This window comes from Chrysemys picta, chromosome 17 (assembly GCF_011386835.1).
Source record: "Chrysemys picta bellii isolate R12L10 chromosome 17, ASM1138683v2, whole genome shotgun sequence".
NCBI classification, from domain to species: Eukaryota; Metazoa; Chordata; order Testudines; family Emydidae; genus Chrysemys; species Chrysemys picta.
In genome coordinates, this window is record NC_088807.1 from 20,173,828 (window position 1) to 20,195,196 (window position 21,369).

The 21,369-nt window shown below is 56.0% G+C and overlaps 1 protein-coding gene across 1 annotated transcript; it reads right to left on the reverse strand.

The window, feature by feature from the left end:
* Positions 1–9,391: 9,391 nt before the first annotated feature.
* LOC112061593 (immunoglobulin superfamily member 1-like) lies at positions 9,392–19,880 on the reverse strand. Its single transcript, XM_065571511.1, has 11 exons — positions 19,845–19,880; positions 17,729–18,022; positions 16,871–17,137; positions 15,309–15,599; positions 14,914–14,979; positions 14,190–14,264; positions 12,516–12,644; positions 11,886–11,913; positions 11,278–11,327; positions 10,616–10,653; positions 9,392–10,350 (listed from the first exon to the last, which is right to left on the reverse strand). The coding sequence occupies exons 2-11, from the start codon at positions 17,922–17,924 to the stop codon at positions 10,312–10,314; spliced, it is 1,179 nt and encodes a 392-aa protein (XP_065427583.1). The 5' UTR covers positions 17,925–18,022; positions 19,845–19,880; the 3' UTR covers positions 9,392–10,311.
* Positions 19,881–21,369: the final 1,489 nt, after the last annotated feature.

The following is a 21,369-nucleotide window of genomic DNA, read 5'->3' on the forward strand; positions in this document are numbered from 1 at the left end:
CCACCGTGAGGCCAGCCAGGTAAGTCGAACTAAGACACTTAGATCGATCCCCCCACCCCCAGTGTAGACCAGCCTTTAGGCATGAATAAATACAGATTTACAGATCCTACTTGGCAAACTTATCATCTTATACGACAGGGCTAAATAATGAATGCAAATCATGCATCAAAGTCGTGATATGGGCTACAAATGCAATAAAAATAAAGTATTCAAAGGTTTAACAAATGGAGGGCGGTCCCTGGGGCGCCATTACGGCCTGCCCAGCACCTACCCAGTAATGTATCCCAGTTCTGAGAGGGGAGCGGGGTCTAGGGTTTAGAGGGCCCCCCTCCCTGCACCCATTCCAGAGCGATCCCATCTCACCCGGGTGTTACACACGAGGACAGGGGGCTGTGGGGTACCAGGGGGGAGCTGGTTTGTGGTTCTGTGTTTACTACAAATCTGGAGAGTAACAGGATGAAAAATACAGTAGAACCTGAGAGATCCAAACACCTCAGGAATGGAGGTTGTTCGTAACTGAAATGTTCCTAACTCTGAATAAAACATTCTGGTTCTTTCAAAAGTTTACAGCTGACCATTGATTTCACATGGCTTTGAAACTTAAGAACATAAGAACGGCCAGATTGGGTCAGACCAAAGGTTCATCCAGCCCAGTATCCTGTCTGCGGACAGTGGCCAATGCCAAGTGCCCCAGAGGGAGTGTATCTAACAGGTAATGATCAAGTGATCGCTCTCCTGCTATCCATCTCCACCCTCTGACAAACAGAGGCTAGGGACACCATTCCTTACCCATCCTGGCTAGTAGCCATTAATGGACTTAACCTCCATGAATTTATCTAGTTCTCTTTTAAACCCTGTTATAGTCCTAGTCTTCACAACCTCCTCAGGCAAGGAGTTCCACAGGTTGACTGGGCACTATGTGGAGAAGAACTTCCTTTTATTTCTTATGTTCTTATTTGTTTTAAATCTGCTGCCCATTAATTTCATTTGGTGGCCCCTAGTTCTTTGATACTTATGGGAACAAGTAAATAACTTTTCCTCATTCACTTTCTCCACACCACTCATGATTTTAGATACCTCTATCATATCCTCCCTTAGTCTCTTCTTTTCCAAGCTGAAAAGTCCTAGCCTCTTTAATCTCTCCTCATATGGGACCTGTTCCAAACCACTAATCATTTTAGTTGCTCTTCTCTGAACTTTTCTAATGCCAGTAGATCTTTTTTGAGATGAGGAGACTACATCAGTACGCAGTATTCAAGTTGTGGGCGTACCGTGGATTTATATAAGGGCAATAAGATATTCTCCATCTTATTCTCTATCCCTTTTAAAATAATTCATAACATCCTATTTGCTTTTTTGATTGCCGCTGCACATTGCATGGATGTCTTCAGAGAACTATCCATGATGACTCCAAGATCTCTTTCCTGATTAGTTGTAGCTAAATTAGCACCCAGCCTATTGTATGTATAGTTGGGGTTATTTTTTCCAATGTGCATTACTTTACATTTATCCACATTAAATTTCATTTGCCATTTTGTTGCCCAATCTCTTAGTTTTGTGAGATCTTTTTGAAGTTCTTCATAGTCTACTTTGGTCTTAACTATGTTAAGCAGTTTAGTATCATCTGCAAACTTTGCCACCTCACTGTTTATCCCTTTCTCCAGATCATTTATGAATAATTTGAATAGGATTGGTCCTAGGACTGACCCTTGGGGAACACCACTAGTTACCCCTCTCCATTCTGAAAATTTACCATTTATTCCTACCCTTTGTTCCCTGTCTTTTAACCAGTTCTTAATCCATGAAAGGATCTTCCCTCTTATCCCATGACAACTTAATTTACATAAGAGCCTTTGGTGAGGGACCTTGTCAAAGGCTGTCTGGAAATCTAAGTACACTATGTCCACTGGATGACCCTTGTCCACGTGTTTGTTGACCCCTTCAAAGAACTCTAATAGATTAGTAAGACACGATTTCCCTTTACAGAAACCATTTTGACTTTTGCCCAACAAGTTATGTTCTTCTATGTGTCTGATAATTTTATTCTTTACTATTGTTTCAACTAATTTGCCCTGTACTGACGTTAGACTTACCGGTCTGTAATTGCCGGGATCACCTCTAGAGCTCTTTTTAAATATTGGCATTACATTAGCTATCTTCCAATCACTGGGTACAGAAGTCGATTTAAAGGACAGTTTACAAACCATAATTAATAGTTCCGCAATTTCACATTTGAGTTCTGTCAGAACTCTTGGGTGAATGCCATCTGGTCCCGGTGACTTGTTACTGTTAAGTTTATCAATTAATTCCAAAACCTCCTCTAGTGACACTTCAATCTGTGACAATTCCTCAGATTTGTCACCTACAAAGGACGGCTCATGTTTGGGAATCTCCCTAACATCCTCAGTCGTGAAGACTGAAGCAAAGAATCCATTTAGTTTCTCCGCAATGACTTTATCGTCTTTAAGCGCTCCTTTTGTATCTCGATCATCAAGGGGCCCCACTGGTGGTTTAGCAGGCTTCCTGCTTCTGATGTGCTAAAAACCATCTTGTTATTACCCTCTGAGTTTTCGGCTAGCTGTTCTTCAAACTCCTTTTTGGCTTTTCTTATTACATTTTTACACTTAATTCGGCAGTGTTTATGCTCCTTTCTATTTACCTCACTAGGATTTGACTTCCACTTTTTAAAAGATGCCTTTTTATCTCTCACTGCTTCTTTTACATGGTTGTTAAGCCACGGTGGCTCTTTTTTAGTTCTTTTACTGTGTTTTTTTAATTTGGGCTATACATTTAAGTTGGGCCTCTCTTATGGTGTCTTTGAAAAATGTCCATGCAGCTTGCAGGGATTTCACTCTAGTCACTGTACCTTTTAATTTCTGTTTAACTAACCTCCTCTTTTTTTCATAGTTCCCCTTTCTGAAATTAAATGCCACAGTGTTGAGCTGTTGAGCTGTTCTTCCCACAACAAGAATGTTACATGTTATTATATTATGGTCACTATTTCCAAGCGGTCCTGTTATAGTTACCTCTTGGACCAGCTCCTGCGCTCCACTCAGGACTAAATCGAGAATTGCCTCTCCCCTTGTGGGTTTCTGCGCCAGCTGCTCCAAGAAACAGTCATTTAAAGTATTGAGAAAGTTTGTCTCTGGATTTCGTCCTGAGGTAACCTACCCAGTCAATATGGGGATAATTGAAATCCCCCACTATTATTGAGTTCTTTATTTTGGTAGCCTCTCTAATCCCCCTTAGCATTTCATCGTCACTATCACTGTCCTGGTCAGGTGGTCGATAATAGATCCCTACCGTTATATTCTTATTAGAGCATGGAATTACTATCCATAGAGATTCTATTGAACATGTGGATTCATGAAAGATTTTTACTTCATTTGATTGTACATTTTCTTTCACATATGGTGCCACTCCCCCCGCACGACCTGTTCTGTCCTTCTGATATATTTTGTACCCTGGAATGATTGTATTCCATTGATTGTCCCCACTCCACCAGGTTTTTGTGATGCCTATTATATCAATATCCTCCTTTAACACGAGGCACTCTAGTTCATCCATCTTATTATTTAGATTTCTAGCATTTGTGTACAAGCATTTTAAAAACTTGTCACTGTTTATTTGTCTGCCCTTTTTTTTGATGTGTCAGATTCTTTTTTATGTGAATGTTTCTTTTCTGATCTGGCCCATACTTTAGCCTCTTCCCTCCTCTCCTCCTGACTAGAACCTAGAGAATCTCTATCAATAGACTCTCCTCTGAGAGAAGTCTCTGTCCGATCAATGTGAAATAAGCACAGATACCATTTACTTACCTTGTCAAAGCTGTTTTTAAACTTTCCCTTTGTTTTTTAGTACTTTGTTTACCACAGAACGGTTCTGTATTTTTTTTGGGGGGGGGTTCTTCTGGTGCCTATTTGTGCACTTCCAGTTCCAAATGAGGGGTGTGGTTGACCAGTTAGTTTATAACTCTGGTGTTGGTAACTCCGAGGCCATGTCTACACCACCAATTTTGTCGGGATAACTTATGTCACTCAGGGGTGTGAAAGAAACACGCACGTTACACCAACCAAAGCGCTGGTGGGCAGGAGATGCTCGCCTACCGACCGAGCTATCGCCGCTCTTGGGGTGGTTTATGAGTCTGTGACGAACTGGGACTGTTCTTAATGTGCTCTTTGAATGCTGAGTGAGGAGTGTTGGCCTGGGAAGGTTGCAGGGCAGTTTTGCTGGGTCTGTCTGCATTGGGGATGGGAGACTGGCCTTGAGGGAGGATACCTGAGTATGTCACATGAGAACCCAGGAAGGGGGTTGGAGGTCAGGTGACACCTCTGACCGGAAAACTGGACAAAGGCTGGGGGAGGAGCTGGAGAGAGGCTGAGTGGGACGCTGGAGGGAGTTTCAGTTTGGAGCTGGCTGGGGAAATGGAGGGGAGCCCAGACAGGGCTCGGGCTTCCCAACGGGGCTGTGGTGTCCCTGGGGCCCCAAGATGGACCTAACTAAGGGGGTCCTGTTGTCTGTACTTGCAAGACCTTGCAAGATCTAAATAAACATTCTGCTTTACTGGCTAGCTGAGAGTCATGGTGAATCGCAGGAAGCCGGAGGTGCAGGGCCTCGTCTCCCCCACACTCCATGAGAGAGGCCGCTGGGAGCTCTCTCCTGTCGGCACAGAACGGCTACACGGGAGTGTTACAGCAGCGCGGCCACGTGGGTACAGCTGTGCCACTGTCAGCTCACTAGTGTAGACATTACCAGCGATTCTACTGTACCATAAACGCCTCCCATCCCCCTCCCAGTGCTGAACCTTCCCCCCCACACCCCGGCCACTTCCCTCCATGTGGGTCTGAACCGGGCAGGGGGACACCAGCTCGATGGGACAGGGCTGCAATGGGGAGAGGGCAGCATCCCCCCTAAATCTTCCCCATAAGTGGAGTTCTCTGGGGCTGGCGCTGCAGGAGGATGAGTGAAAGGAAATGCAGAAGATCTCATCTAGCTGGATGTCAGTGAGGCGTTTGAAACAGTTCCACATGGGAAATGATCAGTTACATTGGAGAAGATGGGGATTAATACGAGAACTGAAAGGTGGAGAAGGATCGGGTTGAAGGGGTGTCGCGGAGTGTGGGGGAGTCAGGGCCCTGCACCCCTCTTCCTGAGATTCACTGTGACTCTCAACCAGCCAGTAAAGCAGAAGGTTTATTTAAGGACAGGAACACAGTCTCAAGCAGAGCGTGTAGGTACGACCAGATCCCCTCAATTAGGTCCCACTTTGGCCAGGCGGGAGGCAGCAGACAGTGGACCTAACCCCAAGGACAAAGTCGTGGACGAAGAGGTGGAGTTGGAGGATGATGAGGGGCCTACAGCAGGGTCGTCTGATGATGCGGTCAGTCAGGAACTCTTCTCCACTCCAGAGGGTTCTAGCCAATCCCAGCAGCATATCTCCAGCGAGCAAGATGCAGGAGAGGAGACCCCGGTAAGTGACCATTTTGAGTTGATGCTGCTCTGTTATATGATGTACAGGTGTCCTTTGCTCCGTATACTGTAGAAGTGGGTGAAGGGATAGAAATGTACAAGACTAGCTGTGTTTGCATGTGCTCCACATTCCCTGTGCAGCTAAGCAGTGCGGCGGAACAGGGTGTTGATGCACACCAAGTTTTCATGGGAATCCTCCAGAGAGATCTCTAGGAAACTTCCCTGGAGGTACTTGCCAATCCGCTGCCGAAGGTTCCTGGGCAGAGCTGCTTTGCTCCTTCCCCCATTGTAGGAAACTTTCCTGCACTGCTCATCAATCACTTGTGCAGGGACCAAAGCAGGACACAGGTGAGCAGCATAGGAACCAGGTCTAAAGCCTCATGCAGGCAGTAGATGCATCCTTGCATCCTTCCTTACCCTCAGCAGTGAGATATTGGCTTCAGTGACCCCTGCCTGTGGAAAATGGTGGCAGAATTTACCATCTTGTCTCTACTCATCTGCACTGTTCCCCTTGAAACATCACCTACACCCCAGTTTGAACGCCCACCACCCACCCAGGCTGAACTCACCATGTTTAGGGTGTTCCCCCAGATGTGTGCTTTGCTGTGAGAAAGCGATTGGTATGTTACAAGAGGTGCATTTTACTGTAATGATTCAATGTTGTGCGTATACTCATGCTTCTGTGTATTGCTTCCTGTGCTTCTGCAGATGTGGCCTACAAGGGAAACCCCTACACATCAGCCAGATAAGGAAGCAACCAAAATGGAGCAAGGAGGACATGTTCCATGAGGTGCTTCAGTCCTCAGAGGCAGAAAAAAGAGAACACGGGGAGTGGAGAGAAATGGAAAGGTGGGACAGAAAGGAGAGTGAGAAGAGCATTCAAAAGGCCCATGAGCGGATGATAAAAGTCATGAGGAGCAAACAGAAATGCTGAAGTCTCTCATCACACTTCAGTCAGAAGAGATGTGTGCTTGCCCCCCTCTGCAACCGATACTGAACTGTTTCACATGCCCTCCGCAAACTCCTTCCACACATTCCTTCGAACTTTCTGGGACATCTCGGTATCCCATTCACTCTATCCCTTCGGACAGCTTCTAAAATGATAGATGGACTTACACAGCTGGACTTACACAGTTATGACAGCCTCCACTGCCTTGCACTACTACCTCTCTTCCCACCAAGCCTTTTGTGTGTGTTAATTGGTGTATAATAAAAGCAAACTCTCTGAAATATAACCAGTCTTTATTTGTGTCCTACACATATTGATTACTGCTGGTACATGTAGTTTAATCATTTGCTTACTCTAAATCCAGCTAAGGATGCATCACAAGTGTTAGGCAAAATAAAAAAAATCAAATTAATGAATCATGGCTTTTTGCTGAATAGAAATACACATTACAGGTGCTCATTATCAAAATGTTGACTCAAAGCCTCCCTGATTTTAATTGCCCCCTATTGTGCCCCCCTAATATCCCTAGTATCAGGCTGCTCAAAATCAGCAGCCTGGTGATCTGACTTAGCGCTCCACCCCTGGGCAAACTTTTCACCCTTAGCCTCAAAGATTATGGAGCATGCAGCAGGCAGCTATGACCATGGGAATGTTTTCCTCACTTAGGTCTAACCTGCCATAAAGGCATCACCAGCGCGCTTTTAATCTACCAAAGGCACATTCCACGGTCATTCTGCACCTGCTCAGCCTATTCTGGAAGTGCTCCTTGCTGCTGTCCGGGTTTCCCGGCTTCATGAGCCAATGGGAGTAAGGTGTACGCTGGGTCTCCCAGGATCACTGTGGGCATTTCAACACCCTCCACTGGAATCTTCCAGCCTGGAAAGAAAATCCCTGCTTGCAGTTTTCTGTACAGGCCAGTGTTCCTGAAGATGTGTGGTCATGCACCTTCCTGGACCACCCTGCGTTGATGTCAGTGAAACACTCATGGTGATCAACAAGCGCCTGTAATACTATGGAGAAGTACCCATTTCTATTGATGTTTTCTATCACAAGATGGTCCGGGGCCAAAATTGGAACACACGTTCCATCTATCACCCCATTGCAGTTAGAGAATCCCATTGCCCATCCACTATTTCATGCACATTGCCAAGAGTCACAGTCCTTCGTAGCGAGATGCGTTTAATGGCTCTGCGCACTTGTGGTAACAGGGCACCCGCGGTCGACTTCCCCACTCCCAGCTGATTCCAACTGACTGGTAGCAGTCTGGAGTCGCCAGCTTCCACACTGCAATCACTAGGCACTTCTCCACAAGAGGCTGCTCTCATTTGGGTGTCCTTGTGCCACAGGGCTGGGTCGAGCTCCGCACACAGGTCCAGGAAGGTGGCTTCCTTCATCTGAAAGTTCTGTATCCACAACTCATTGTCCCAGGCCAGGTGACTGGTAACTGCAGATAGTGGGGACGGGGGGGGGGGCGCAATGACAGGCTCCCCACCACCACCACAGCCACAGTCAGCTTCCTGGTGACTGCAAAGGGCCCCTCCAGCAACAACCTCATGACCACGGCGCCTGGGTGGTCACCCACCTCGCCCATACTTAAGGTCGGCCCTGCCAGGGTCTTTCTGAGGGAAAATGGCATCCTAGGCAAATTTATATTTTTGCGCCTTGGCTCCCAGCCCCCCACCTGCCATATCGCCCCTGGCCCCCGCTGCCTCCCCCCTTGCCCCGACTCCCTGAGCTCCCTTCTGTGCACCCAGACAGACTAGTCCAGACCTGCACTCAAGCAGGTACATACATTTCCTTGCTGAATTAATACTTATTTCACCAGACCTGTGTTTTCCATGAAGAGGAGTTATTCTCATGGGAGCCATGCAGCTGCTGGCAAAGAAGGGATGGGACTCAGCCGGCTTCCCCATGCCACCTCTGGCAAAGGACTGCACTGCTTCCCGGCTCTGGGCAACGCCTAGTGGGGTTCAGTGGGAGCGCTCACTGTTGGAGTCTTTCCCATGCATATTCCTTCCACCGGGATCAGTCCGACTCGCTCCCTGGCAGAACTTGGGGGTAGGTGGCATGTGACCCAGCATGTCTCCCCCACACACATTGTCTATTCCAGACCTGCATAACAATGTGATCCCACCACTCAGTGCTTCCTTTCCAAGCCCAAAAGCACCATGTGCAGCTGCTCCGTGAATGCCAGAAGGAAGCTGGCGTTGTTTCTTTCCATGGCACACAGCAGCTCGGGTAACTCTGATTCCTGTTCACACCGGGAGCTCATTACATCCTGCCTGACCTGCCACGCTGTGTTCACAGCAGTGGAGGGATCCATCCTTTCACACAGGGATGTCGGGCGCACCAGAAACAGGGGCTGTTGGAAAATGCCGCGAAACGCAGTTGGAACAGCGTGGAATGCTGGGACAGAAAATAAGGCACCATGGGATGCTGATCCTGCCCCCATAATGCGCTGCAATCCCCCCCGCCCTCCCACAATCCTTAGCTGCAGAAGGTGCCGAGTAGCACGGTGGGATAGCTACCCACAATGCACTGCTCTCGCTGTCGACACTGGAGCACCAAAAGTGGACGTGCTCTGCCGGCAGAGGAAGCGCAGTGTGAATGTGCAATAGAGATGTTATTATGGAGCTTTTTGTCAACAACACAGTAGTGTAGACAAGGCCCAACCATCAGAGGAGCGAAATTCTGGAGCAGCCTCCCAAGGGAGCTGTCACAGAGTCCCCAGGCGATGCTCTGGAACTGCTCCCCACAAAGCCAGTCCGGACTCTGGGGAGCCTCCTCTCCCTCGGAGCAGACTGTCTTCAGGGCAAGAAGCTCACACGGCTTCACCTCTTGGGTCTCTCCTTGGAGCATTCAGCATATGCCCCTCCATGCGCTTCCCACAGCGAGTCCACCCAGGCGGGGTCCTGGGGAAGCCAGAGGTCCTGCACGCATCCCCACTTCACAGTCAGACGTGACTCTTAGCCAGCCAGTAAAACAGAGGTTTATTAGATGACAGAAACACGGTCTAAAACAGAGCTTGTAGGTACAAAGAACGGGATGTCTCGGCCGGGTCCATTCTGGGGCCCAGCAAGCCAGACAACCACATCTGCCCTCTCTTCCAGTCCCCAGCCAGCTCCAAACGGAAACCCCCTCCAGCCCCTCCTTTCTGGCCTTTGTCTCTTTCCCGGGCCAGGAAGTCACCTGATCTCTTTGTTCACCTTTAGCTATTCCCTTGCAGGGGGGAAGGGCCCCAGCCATTTGTTGCCAGGATACAAAGTGTCGGCCATTTATGCACACTGGAGACTTAAGAAATGCATAGGGGAAACTGAGGCATCCACACAGTATTCAGAGGAAACATTAAGAACAGTCCCACTTCATCACAGGACCTAACTGGCTTCAAGAATGAGCATGAGAAGTTTCTGGAGGGGAAGGGATGAGGAGACATCCCACAACGGCATGGATCCAATCCGCGATTGTTAGCACCAAATATCTCCAATGGCCGGAGATGGGACACTTGCTGGGAAGGGCTCTGAGTTACTACAGAGAATCCGTTCCCAGGTGTCTGGCTGGTGGATTTTGCCCACATGCTCAGGGTCTAACTGGTCACTGTATCTGGTGCCAGGAAGGAATTTCCCCCCGGTCAGATTGGCAGAGACCCTGGTGTGGGGGGGTTTGCCTTCGTCTGCAGCCTGAGGTGTGGGGCATGGGCAGGTTTAAACTAGTGTCAATGGAGGATTCTCTGTAACTTGAAGTCTTTAACCCATGATTCGAGGCTGTCAGTGACTCAGCCGGAGGCTGGGGGTCTGCTACAGAGTGGGTGGGTGAAGCTCTGTGACCTGCGAAGTGCAGCAGCTCACACCAGATACCAGGTCCCCCCGCTTGGCTTGCAGTGCCTAGCGGTCCAGCTAGGCACAGGTGAGTCCGTCGGTGCCAGGGTTGGGCTCCTGGGAAGAGGAGGGGACAGAGTCACTGGGGTGTGTGTGTATGTGTGTGCACCAACTGCCCACACACACATTCACACCCCTCCAGCAGGCGGTGACAGGGACACACACACACATACACACCCCTGCAATCCCAGCTGTGATCCCATGAGCCCCTCCCAGAAACCCCACCCCCACCCCAAAATACTGAGTGTGACAGATAAGGTGAGTGGGGCCCATGTGGGTCAGGGTTGGGGGTCAGGGCCCGCGGGCAGACAGGGACACTTACGAGGGTGTGTGTCATTTTCACTTCGTCAATGGAAGCGTCTGCAGAACAGAGACACCCGCTGAGCTGCACCCCCGGCCAGCCCAGAGCAGAACCCCACACCCAGCTCCGACCCCTCCGTCCAGCCAGGGGGGTCAGAGCCCGGCACAGCCACCCCTCCCCTGCCCCACAGCATGGACCAGGGTCATTAGCCCCATGTTACAGAGAGGAAAACTGAGGCACAGAGATGGCAGCAGAGTCTAGGGGGTTATGGCGGGGCAGGGGGGCTGGGAGTCAGAATCCCTGGGTTGTCACCCTGGCTCTGGGAGGGGAATAGGGTCTAGTGGTTAGAGCAGGGGGCTGGGGGCCAGGAGTGGATGGGGATTCCCCACAGAACACTGGCTGGGAAGGTCTGATGGAGAAATGAAGGGGGGGACACACAAAGCCCCAGGCCTGGGGGGGAGACTATGAACTAGAGGGGGAGGGGAGGGTGACCCACAGGGAGCTGGTTGGGATTAGGCAGGAAGCTCAGCTGACACCAGCTACCTCTGGGACTTTCTCCTTAGTCCCGCCCAGCAGCAGCTGTAAATCAGACCCTGCCCCGTATGGGTGGAGCTCCCACAAGCCCCGCCCCTCCCCAGGGGTCCTGCCCCCCCCCATGGTACCCCCTTGGGTCTATTACTCACAGATGGGGTCTTGCTGAGCCGGGGCCTCCAACACCCCCAAGGGGCTGGTGCTAAAAGAGAAAAAAATCCACTTGTAAATGTCATATCCCCCCACCCGCAGGGAGATTCCCCAACACACCCAGAGAGCCCCCAATCCTGCCTCACACTGAACCGTGTTCCCTAACCCCCCCGCCACACCCACTAGACTCCACTCCCCTGCCAGAGCTGGGCACAGAACCCAGGCAGAGGTGACAAATGGGTGGGGGAGGGAAGCAGGGTCACATGACTCCCCCCGGACAGCTCAGTCACATCGTGCAGCCCGGCCCCCTCCCTGCAGAGCAGCTGAGCTGGGGAGCTGTGCTGGACAGGGAGAGGGAGAGGCAGAGGCAGGAGCGGAGGAACAGCTGGGAGCTGCGGGAGGGGGGTCACGGCTTTCCGGTGGGAGGGGGGGCGGGTGTGGTGAGACTCCAGCTGTTCTGGCGTTGTGCCCCTCCACTGTCAGCAGGCCCAGGTCATGTCTGAGGAGTCCTGGCCCCCAACCCCACTTCCCCCCCAGAGCCGGGGAGAGAACCCAGAAGCCCTGTGACCCAGGCAGCTCGATCGGGAGGGGGGAGGAGCCGGGTTCCTACCTGCTCGGTCTCAGTGCGGCTCCTTTTCCTGCAGAGGGACACAAACCAGAATCCCCCATGAGTCGATCGGGATCCCCCGGTCCCAGCGCCCGGCCACTCACCCCCACAGGGCAGCGGGGATGGGGGGTCTGGGGGAGGTCCCCTCTGCTGCTGGTGCTGAGCCTGGATCCCTGCTGGGGTGGGCCGGACCAGCAGGGGGCAGCACAACACCAAGCATGTGCTGTGGGGAGGGGCAGATTAACTCGGGGGGCTTTTCCTGTCCCCAATCCTCCCTCATTAGTGACTCATTATAATGAACCTGATCCATAGGTCGGCTCCCCTGGCACCACAGGTACCTGAGAGGCACGGTGCCCACAGCTCATTATACAGGGACCCCTTGCTCAGCGCTGAGATGCAGCCACAGATGGTGCGGGTGGGGCAGGGGAACTGGTTATATGGGGACCCATCATCTGGCCCTGAGATGCGGCTCCTCAGGGGTGGGACAGGTGCGTGTGTACAGGGATTACACATGCAACAGTGCCCCCTGCTGAGCCCCCACCCCACTCCTTGGCTTTCCCATCCCAGCCGTGACCCCATCCCGCCCTTCTTAGCAGCAGGTTTAACCCTTCCCTCGCTGGGCGGGAAACTCACTGGCTCGGGTTATTCTGAAGCAGACGAAGGCCACAAGGAGGAGGAGGAGGAGGAAGCCGGCGGCTGCCGCGCTCACCCCGGCGATGATGGGGCTGGTCAGACCCAGAGGTGCCGGCGATTCCGATCCGCCTGGGAAACAGCAGCAGCCGTGAGTGCCGGGAGCGTCTGATCTGTTCCCTCCCCAGCCCCTCCCACCCCAGGCGGCGCCCAAGGGGCTGGGACACCGCAGGGCGCAGGCAGCAGAAAATTCTATGGGGAGAATGTCGCGGGCATCAAGTGGGGTCAGATCCAGCAACATTTGGGGGATTTATAGCACTAGGGGGTGCTGGGCTTCAGGGCAGGGAGCTCAGTAGGGGCCGCTCTCCCCATCAGTCAGAGCTGGCCTCATTGCCCCAGCACGGCGCTAGGGGGCGCTGTCTGATCCAGCCTGGACGTTATTTCACCCCCTTACTCATGGCCACACCGGCTCAGGCCAACGGGCCCATCTAGCCTGGTATCCCGCCTCCCATGCTGGCTGCTCCTGGCTGATTCGCAGGGGGCTCTGGCGGGTTCATGTCAGAGCAGGAGGCTTCTCTCTCCTTTCAAATCCGTTGGTGGGGGGGAGTCACTGCCCCTGAGAACAGCCTCCATCCCTCCCCCCTGGCCAACCACTGGAGAGAAGCTGCCACATGATCTGTGACTCAATAGATTCCCCCTGGTACCTGGTCCCGTGCTGCCCGGGCGGGTGGGAGCCGGCGCCGTTCCAGGCTGGGTTGGGCCGGTTCCCATTGTGGGAATAGAACCAGCATCTGTTGGGGCAGGGGGAGGCGCTGAAACACTGACTCAGAGATCACCCCCCGCCCTCCGTGACCACTGGTGGATTAGCCTCTGGGCTCAGGATTCTGGCCCAGTGGGGGGCCCCGGAGAACACCCAGCACCCAGACCCTGGTTCCCACAGAAGCAGTGGGGGGAGTGGGGGAGGCAGGGGAAGCCTTAGCACTGGGACCTCCACTGCGGCCCCGGGACGGGAGGAGCTCTCGCTACGTGCTGTGGCCTCAGGGCTGGGGGAGCTCTCACTCCCCGCTGCGCCCTGGGGCCAGGGCTGGGGGACAGAGCTTCTCCGGTCTGGGGCTCACAGTGGGGGGGAGCAGAAAGTAGAAAATGGGTTGTGGAGCTCCAGTGGGGGGACGGAATGGGGCGGGGCCATTGGTGGAATAGGGGCGGGGCCCCAGGGAAGGGGCAGAAAGGCAGGGGGCCATGTGCGGGGCCGCAGGCCGAGGAGGCGGAACAGCAGAGGGACCGCAGGTGAAAGCGGGGGAGGGATCCCCCTTGCTCTGGCCTAGGGTCCCAGGAAACCTTAATCCACCTCAGCCCGTGACTCAGCATCGATCGTTACTGTCAGTCCCGGGGAGGGGGGTTCGTGGCTGGGGACGGTGCCGGCTGGGCAGCCCCTGGGCCCTGACTCCTCTGTGAGTCCCCAGAGCGGGGGCAGCCAGGGGAGCATCGCCTCGGAAAGGCCCCTGCTCTGCAGCGCCCTCTGGTGGAAGGGATCCCCCCTCCCTCGGCCCTGAACCTCCAGGAGCTGCTGCTCCCCCTGGCTGGAGAATCTCCAGTGACACTGTCCCCGCTCCCTGTCCAGGCCAGTCCTAGGGCTCTGGGCAGAGCCTGGCTCTGAGCATCCCATCAGGTGCCGACCTTCTGAGGGTCCAGGTGAGTCCCCGGTGATGATGGGGCTGGTCAGACCCGGAGGTGCCGGCGATTCCGATCCGCCTGGGAAATAGCAGCAGCCGTGAGTGCCGGGAGCGGCTGGTCTGTTCCCCCCCAGCCCCTCCCACCCCAGGCAGCGCCCAAGGGGCTGGGACACCGCAGGGCACAGGCAGCAGAAAATTCTATGGGGAGGATGTTGGGGGGCCCCAGGGCATCAAGAGAGGTCAGAGCCAACAACATTTGGGGGATTTATAGCACTAGGGGACGCTGGGCTGCAGGGCAGGGAGCTCAGTAGGGGCGCTCTCCCCATCAATCAGGGCTGGCCTTATTGCCCCAGCACAGCGCTAGGGGGCGCTGCCTGATACAGCCTGGCCGCCATTTTTAAGGCATTTCACCCACTTCCTCATGGCCACACCGGCTCAGGCCAACGGGCCCATCTAGCCTGGTATCCCGCCTCCCATGCTGGCTGCTCCTGGCTGCTTCGCAGGGAGCTCCAACCCCCCCCCCCCCCACCCATGGCCACTGATGCGTCCAGCTGCCCCGTTAGCAGCGGGTTTGTGTCTGAGCAGGAGGCTTCGCTCCCCTCCCAAATCTGTTGGCGGGGGGGGGCAGTCACTGCCCCTGAGAACAGCCTCCGTCCCTCCCCCTGGGCAACCACAGGGGAAACTGCCCCATAATCTGTGACTTAATAGATTCCCCCCAGCCCCAGTACCTGGCCCCGCGCTGCCCAGGCGGGTGGGAGCCGGCGTCGCTCCAGGCTGGGTTGGGTCAGTTCCCTCTGCGGGAATAGAACCAGAGTCTGTCAGAGTGGGGGAGGGGCTGAAACACCGACTCAGAAATTGCCCCCCACCCCCCGCGACCAGTGGTGGATCAGCCATTGGGCCTAGAGGGCCCGTGCCCAGGGACCCCAGCCAAGTGGGGGCCCCAGCCTCTGGCCGCCGGGTGAGGAGGATGGGAGAAGCCCCAGCACCCCGACCCTGGTCCGCATAACCACAGACAGGGGCAGGGGAACCCTTAGCACTGGGACCCTTGCTCTGAGCATCCCATCAGGGTGCCGACCTTCTGAGGGTGGGGCTGGGAGCGGGGATGCCAAGCTGAGCCCCTCACCTGTTACCACCAGCTCCACGGTGTCGCTGGGCTCTGAGGAGATGAAGGGCTCTGATCGGGGCCGGTAGCTGCAGCTGTAGTTCCCTCCATGCTGCCAGCTCATGGTGGGGATGCGGAACTCGGCCCTGGTCCCAGCAGGGTCCATGTGTTGCTGTGGGTTCAGGTCTCCAGTCTTGTGCAGGAAGAACCTCATGTCCCGGCGCCACCCCTGACACCGGATGGTGACGTCTGCCCCTGGGGCGGTGACCCCAGTGGGGCTTAGAGAGATGGAGGGTCTGGGTAAGTTGGGATCTGCGCACAGGAGACAGGCTGTGAGAGCCAGACCCGGGCACCCACCCAGCCCCGGCCTCCAGCTGCAGAAGAGAAGAGTGAGGGGGGATTTGATAACAGCCTTCAACTACCTGAAGGGGGGTTCCAAAGAGGATGGAGTTGGGCTGATCTCAGTGGGGGCAGATGACAGAACAAGGAGCAATGGTCTCAAGTTGCAGTGGGGGAGGTCTAGGATGGATATTAGGAAAAACTATTTCACTAGGAGGGTGGTGAAGCACTGGAATGGGCTCCCTAGGAGGTGGTGGAATCTCCATCCTCTATGATTCCCCAGCCGTTCCCGGGCACGGGCAGATCCAGTGGCCCCCTGGCAGAGATTCTCTCCCAGGTCCCAGAATCCTGGCCCTGCGAGTTGGGCTTCCAGCCCCACAGACACGGAGCCACGGCTGCCTTGTTCTTGGGGTCCTCATATGCCATGTGTGGCCCCTGCCTCATTCACTGCGTCCGGGCCCCGCAGCACAGAGTGACTCATGGGCTGGTCTCTGGCACCTGGCATGGCAGGGTCTGAGCCCCACAGAGGAAAGGAGTCATCCCCCCGGGAGGCAGTGAGACAACTTTATCCCCATTCTACAGGGGGGGAACTGAGGCACAGACAGATTCACTTTCCTTAGTGAGCTCCCAGGGGCAGGGACTGTCTCTTCACTCTGTGTTTATGCAGCGCTATTGAGGCCAGTTTTGTCAGAGGTCTCCACTATCTGTGGGCATCTTTGTTTGTGGGCTCTCGGCCTGAGATCCCCCAAGTTTGAGCCCTCCCCCCCCCCGCAAGGGAGGACACTTTTGAAAACCGCGACGTGCTCCGATCACACAGAGTCTGTGTCTGCACCAGGGGCTGGGCCAGATCTCCGGGGTCCCAGCCCAGCGCCGTGTCCACTAAGCAACTGCTCCTCCTGCAGCCCCTGCCTCATTCAGCCCAGGCCAGGGCCCTGCCTGGGGCACGGTCTGGAGAACAGAGGGGAGGGGATCACGGGATTAAATAGCAACTCACGGTTTCTACGCATAAGGGGCAGCGTTAAAGTCGCCTCCCTGCCCTGAGTGTCCAGGGACTGCTGCTCCCCCCTGGCTGGGGAACCCCCCAGTGACTCTGTCCCCACTCCCCAGTCGGGTGTCCCCTCTGCTGGGTCAGGGTTCAGGGCAGAGCCTGGCTCTGAGCGTCCCATTGTCTCCAAGCTCTGGTGAGGGGCTGGCTGGGGCGGGGGGGGGGGCTGGGAACGGGGATGCCAAGGCAGGCCCCTCACCTCTCAACACCAGCTCCACTTGGTTGCTGGGGTACGACACGGCGAACGGCTCCGATCGGCTGTGATAGGAGCAGCTGTATCTCCCGCCGTGATCCCGGTGAACGTTGCTGCTGGAAAACACAGCCTCAAACCCATCCGAATCCAGAGGTGGGAAATGGCGTCCCTCTTTATTCAGCACAAACCGGACATCCTGGTACTGCCCCCAACACCGGACGACCACAGCTCCCCCCAGGCTCACAGAGATGTTGGGTTTGGGGTAGCTGGGCTCTGCAGTGGGAAGCAGACAGGCCGTGAGACGCAGGCCCCGTCACTCAGTCCTGGGGCCCGTCCTCACCACACGGCCTCAGTGGTCGGTCAGACCCAGCGGTCCTGGGGACGGGCTCCTGGATGCCTTTCCACAGGGTCCAGAGTTTCCTCTGAGCCCTGGGCTAGCAGCATGAGACACGGAGCAACCCCAGCCCCTTGGAATCCAGAGCTCTACTCCCTAGCGGGTGACAGGACAGTCCAGTCTCCAGGGTCCATTCACTCCCTGGCTTCTCTGCTGCGAGGGCTGGAAGCCAGGACTCCTGGGTTCTGTCCCCGGCTCTGGGAGGGGAGTGAGGTCTAGTGGGGAGAGCAGGGAGGATGGGGCCCGGACTCCTGGGTTCTGTGCACAGCACCACCACTGACTTGTAAGGGACTGTGCAAGTCTCTACCGTACACTGAGGTTTATAACCTTCAGCTCCGCCCATCACCCCATAACTGATGTGTTGTCTGGGAAAGGCCCCCCTTCTCTGCAGCTCCCCCTGGGGGCAGGGATCCCCCCTTCCTCTGCCCCAAATCTCCAGAGAGGGACTCTGAGCTGGGTCCCTCCCTCACCTCCCACAATGATCTCGACGGGGTCGCTGGGATGTGATGAGTGACTCTGATCCACTATGGAGCGATAGTCGCAGGTGTAGCTCCCTCCATCTTCCTGGCCAACATTGGTGATGGGAAATTCAGCCACGGTCCCATTAGGCACCACTGACCGCACCTGCTGGTTCGGGTGTCCAGCTTTACGCAGAAAGAACTTCATGGATCGTTGCCGACCCTCACAGCGGATGGTGACATTTCCCCCGAGGGCCACCACCCTGCTGGGGCTCACCCAGATGGTGGGTTTGAGAAATTTACTCCCTGCTTTCAACAAGACAGGAGTTAAACAGGGGAGATACACACACCCCTGCCTCCCTCCCCCCAGTTCAGTCCATCCGTCATTCGGCCTCTCTGGGAGTCTGTCCCCTACCAGGGTTGGCACTGCCTGCCCATGGGGCTTGGGGGCAGGGGGTTCACCCAGATGTAGCTCAGGACCCAGCTGCATGTGAGATCACCTGCCGCTCCCCCCCCCCCAGCCCCACCTGAGGCCAGCCAGGGAACCTGACCAGTGGGCCCCCTGCAGCCCTGCCCCCCGAACCGGATTTGGGAATAGAGTCTGTGACTTGCGGGAGTCGTGCAAGACCCAGCTTTCCCCAGGCCTTGGGAATGGGGGGCTGTGAGTGCAGGGGAGGGAGCTGTTGGGGGCGGATCTGGGGGGGGTCTCCTAGGGTTACCATGTTTCCACAATCAAAAAAGAAGAACAGGAGGACTTGTGGCACCTTAGAGACTAACAAATTTATTAGAGCATAAGCTTTCGTGGACTACAGCCCACTTCTTCGGATGCATATAGAATGGCCCATTCTATATGCATCCGAAGAAGTGGGCTGTAGTCCACGAAAGCTTATGCTCTAATAAATTTGTTAGTCTCTAAGGTGCCACAAGTCCTCCTGTTCTTCTTTTTGCGGATACAGACTAACACGGCTGCTACTCTGAAACCTAATCAAAAAGGAGGACACTGAGGGGGGAGGAGCCCCACTCTAGCCCTGCCCCTGCCCTGCCCCACCCCCATCCACTCCCTCCCCCTTCCCACCCCCTGACTGCCCCCCTCAGAACCCCCAAACCCCCCTACTCCTTGTCCCCTGACTGTCCCCTCCTGGGACCCCTGCCACTAACTGCCCCCTAGAACCCTACCTGTCCCCTGACTGCCCCGATCCTTATCCACACCCCCACCCCATATTCACACCCCCGCCCCCAGACAGACCCCCGGGACTCCCATGCCTATCCAACTGCTCCCCACCCCCTGACAGGACCCCCAGAACTCCCAACCCATCCAACCCCCTCTGCTCCCTGCCTCCCTCGACCCCTTTCCACACCCCTGCCACATATCCACACCCCCTCCCCCAGACAGACCCCCGGGACTCCCACGTCCTATCCAACTGCTCCCCGCCCCCTGACAGGATCCCCAGAACTCCTAACCCATCCAAGCCCCTCTGCTCCCTACCTGCCTTGACCCCTCTCCATCCCTGCCCCCCTGACAGCCCCCTCAGAACCCCCGACCCATCTAACCCCTCCTTCTCCCTGTCTCTGACTGTCCCAACCCCTCTCCATACCCCTGCCCCCCTGACAGTCCCCCCCGAACTCCCGACCCATCCAACCCCCCCTCCCTGTTCCCTGACCAGGGCCAGCTTTAGCAAGAGCCCAGGAATCGGGCTGCACTCCGGCCAGGGTCGCGGGTCTTGGGAGCCGGGCCGGAGGTGCTCGGCCGAGGTCGGCCGGCGCGCTCGGCCAGAACCGGGGCCGCCGCCCTGGGGCCGGATCCAGGCCAGAGCCGCTGGGGCCGGGGCCAGGGGTGCTCGGCCGGCGCCGCTCTGCCAGAACCGGTGCCCTGGGGCCCGAGCCGAGCCGGGCCGGAGCCACTGCGGCCAGGGCCGGAGCCACTGGGGCCAGGGCCGAGGGTGTTCGGCTGGCGCCGCTCGGCCGGAACTGGGGCCGGTGCCCCAAGGCCAGAGCCGGAGCCGCTGGGGCCGACCGGGGCCGGAGCCGTTTAGCTGGGGCCAGAGGGAGTCTCTCGGCCAGGGCCAGACTGGGCTGCGCCACCCCATGCCTCCCTGGAGCCTCCTTCTCGCATCCCCCCCCAGCTTACCTGCTGCTGCCCGCCTGCCCCTGCTTGTTTTCAGACTTCCCGCGAACATCTGATTCGCGGGAAGCAGGGGAGGGGGAGGAGCAGGGGGGGCAGAGTGTTCAGGGGAGGGGAGGAGGGGGAAGACATCTGCAGGGCCGGGGGCGTGCTAAGGCTGCAGGGGATGGGGGGAGCCAGGAAGGGGCTTTGGCTGCCCAGCGGTGCATGGCCGCCGCTTTTCAATCTATAAATAGCCGACCGGGGGGAAATCCCGGACATTTTTAGATTTTTAGAAATCCCCCCCGGACGGCTCTTTATAGACCGAAAAGCCGGACATGTCCGGGGAAATCTGGACGTATGGTAGCTCTAGGTTCTCCCCACGGCTGCACTGACCGTGAACGTTTCGGTTCCCTGAGAGGATCTAGAGCCCACGGACAGCCCCTGTTAGCATTTGTATGAGCCGAAATAAATCCACGTGCCGCCCCCACCCCCGATCCTCACAGCCTGTCGGGGGCAGGACATTGAACCAGAGGACGGTTCCCATCTGCTTCCTCAGACCCCGGGAGCCAGATTCAGCTCCCAGTTACTCCGGGGAGGGGAGGTCACAGAAGAACGAGGCCGGGTCTGAGCTCACAGGGGGAGTTTTGGTTGAGTTTTGGGGATGGTTCAGGGCTCGGTTCCTCTTTTCCCCACCCCACGCATCCCCTCCCCTGTCCTTGATGTTACCGTCCCCCTCACAGACTGATACTCACCTCCCCACACCCCGCTGTGCCCGGCCAGCCAGCATCCTGGAGAGGAAACAGCTTGTTAGTGACCAGATCCCAGAGAAACTGGATCCTACAACCTGGTCCCAGATCCTCCCACATGGGCACATGCACTGTTCTCAGATCCTCCCCACCCGCCCCAGGCACACGTCCTGGACTCAGCTCCCCCTCATGGGCACATGCCCTGGTCTCAAATCCCCGCCATTGGCACACGCCCTGGTCTCAGATACCCCGCCCTATGGGCACATGCCCTGGCTATCTCCAATACTCACCGAGGAGGAGGACGGTGAGAGCAGACTCCATGACGGGGCAGTGGGGGCCCCTCAGCGCAGTCACCAATGCCCCGGTGTTAAGCTCCACTGAGTCTGAGGCCCGAGTGCGAGCGGAATGAGGAACTGCACCCCAGGCTGCAGCCCCAGGAAGTCTGTGATGAGCTCGGCCCCTTTCTTCCCATCAGATGATTTCTCTGCACTCTCCGGGGCAAAGCCAGCTCCCTGCAACACCCAGTAAACCACATCCCCTCCTGCAGCTGCCTGTCACCCCCACCCCCACCCATCACCTATCAGCCCCACATGGGAGCTGCCCAGTCCAGGGATCAGCTGGGAAATGGGGAATCTCAGATGTCAAGAGATGCCCAGGCTGCCCCCACCTTTTCCAATAGACCCGTCCAACCTCCCTGGAGCAGCAGGTCAGAGCAGAGGAGGGATCCCCACCCTCCATGGTGCCCCCCGCGAAGTGACCCTCTCCCATGGAGTGGGGCAGAGATTCCTTCCTGACCCGGCTGG

What these genes read in the sequence shown, in the direction of transcription:
- LOC112061593 (XM_065571511.1), bottom strand. Translation starts at nt 17,924, where the DNA reads ATGAAGTTCTTTCTGCGTAAAGCTGGACACCCGAACCAGCAGGTGCGG. An exon ending in AGTGGAGCTGGTGTTGAGAG is followed by an intron (nt 15,600 to 16,870) that starts GTGAGGGGCCTG and finishes TCCTGTGCGCAG; the next exon opens with ATCCCAACTTACCCAGACCC. An exon ending in TGAAAATGACACACACCCTC is followed by an intron (nt 10,351 to 10,615) that starts GTAAGTGTCCCT and finishes TCCTCTTCCCAG; the next exon opens with GAGCCCAACCCTGGCACCGA.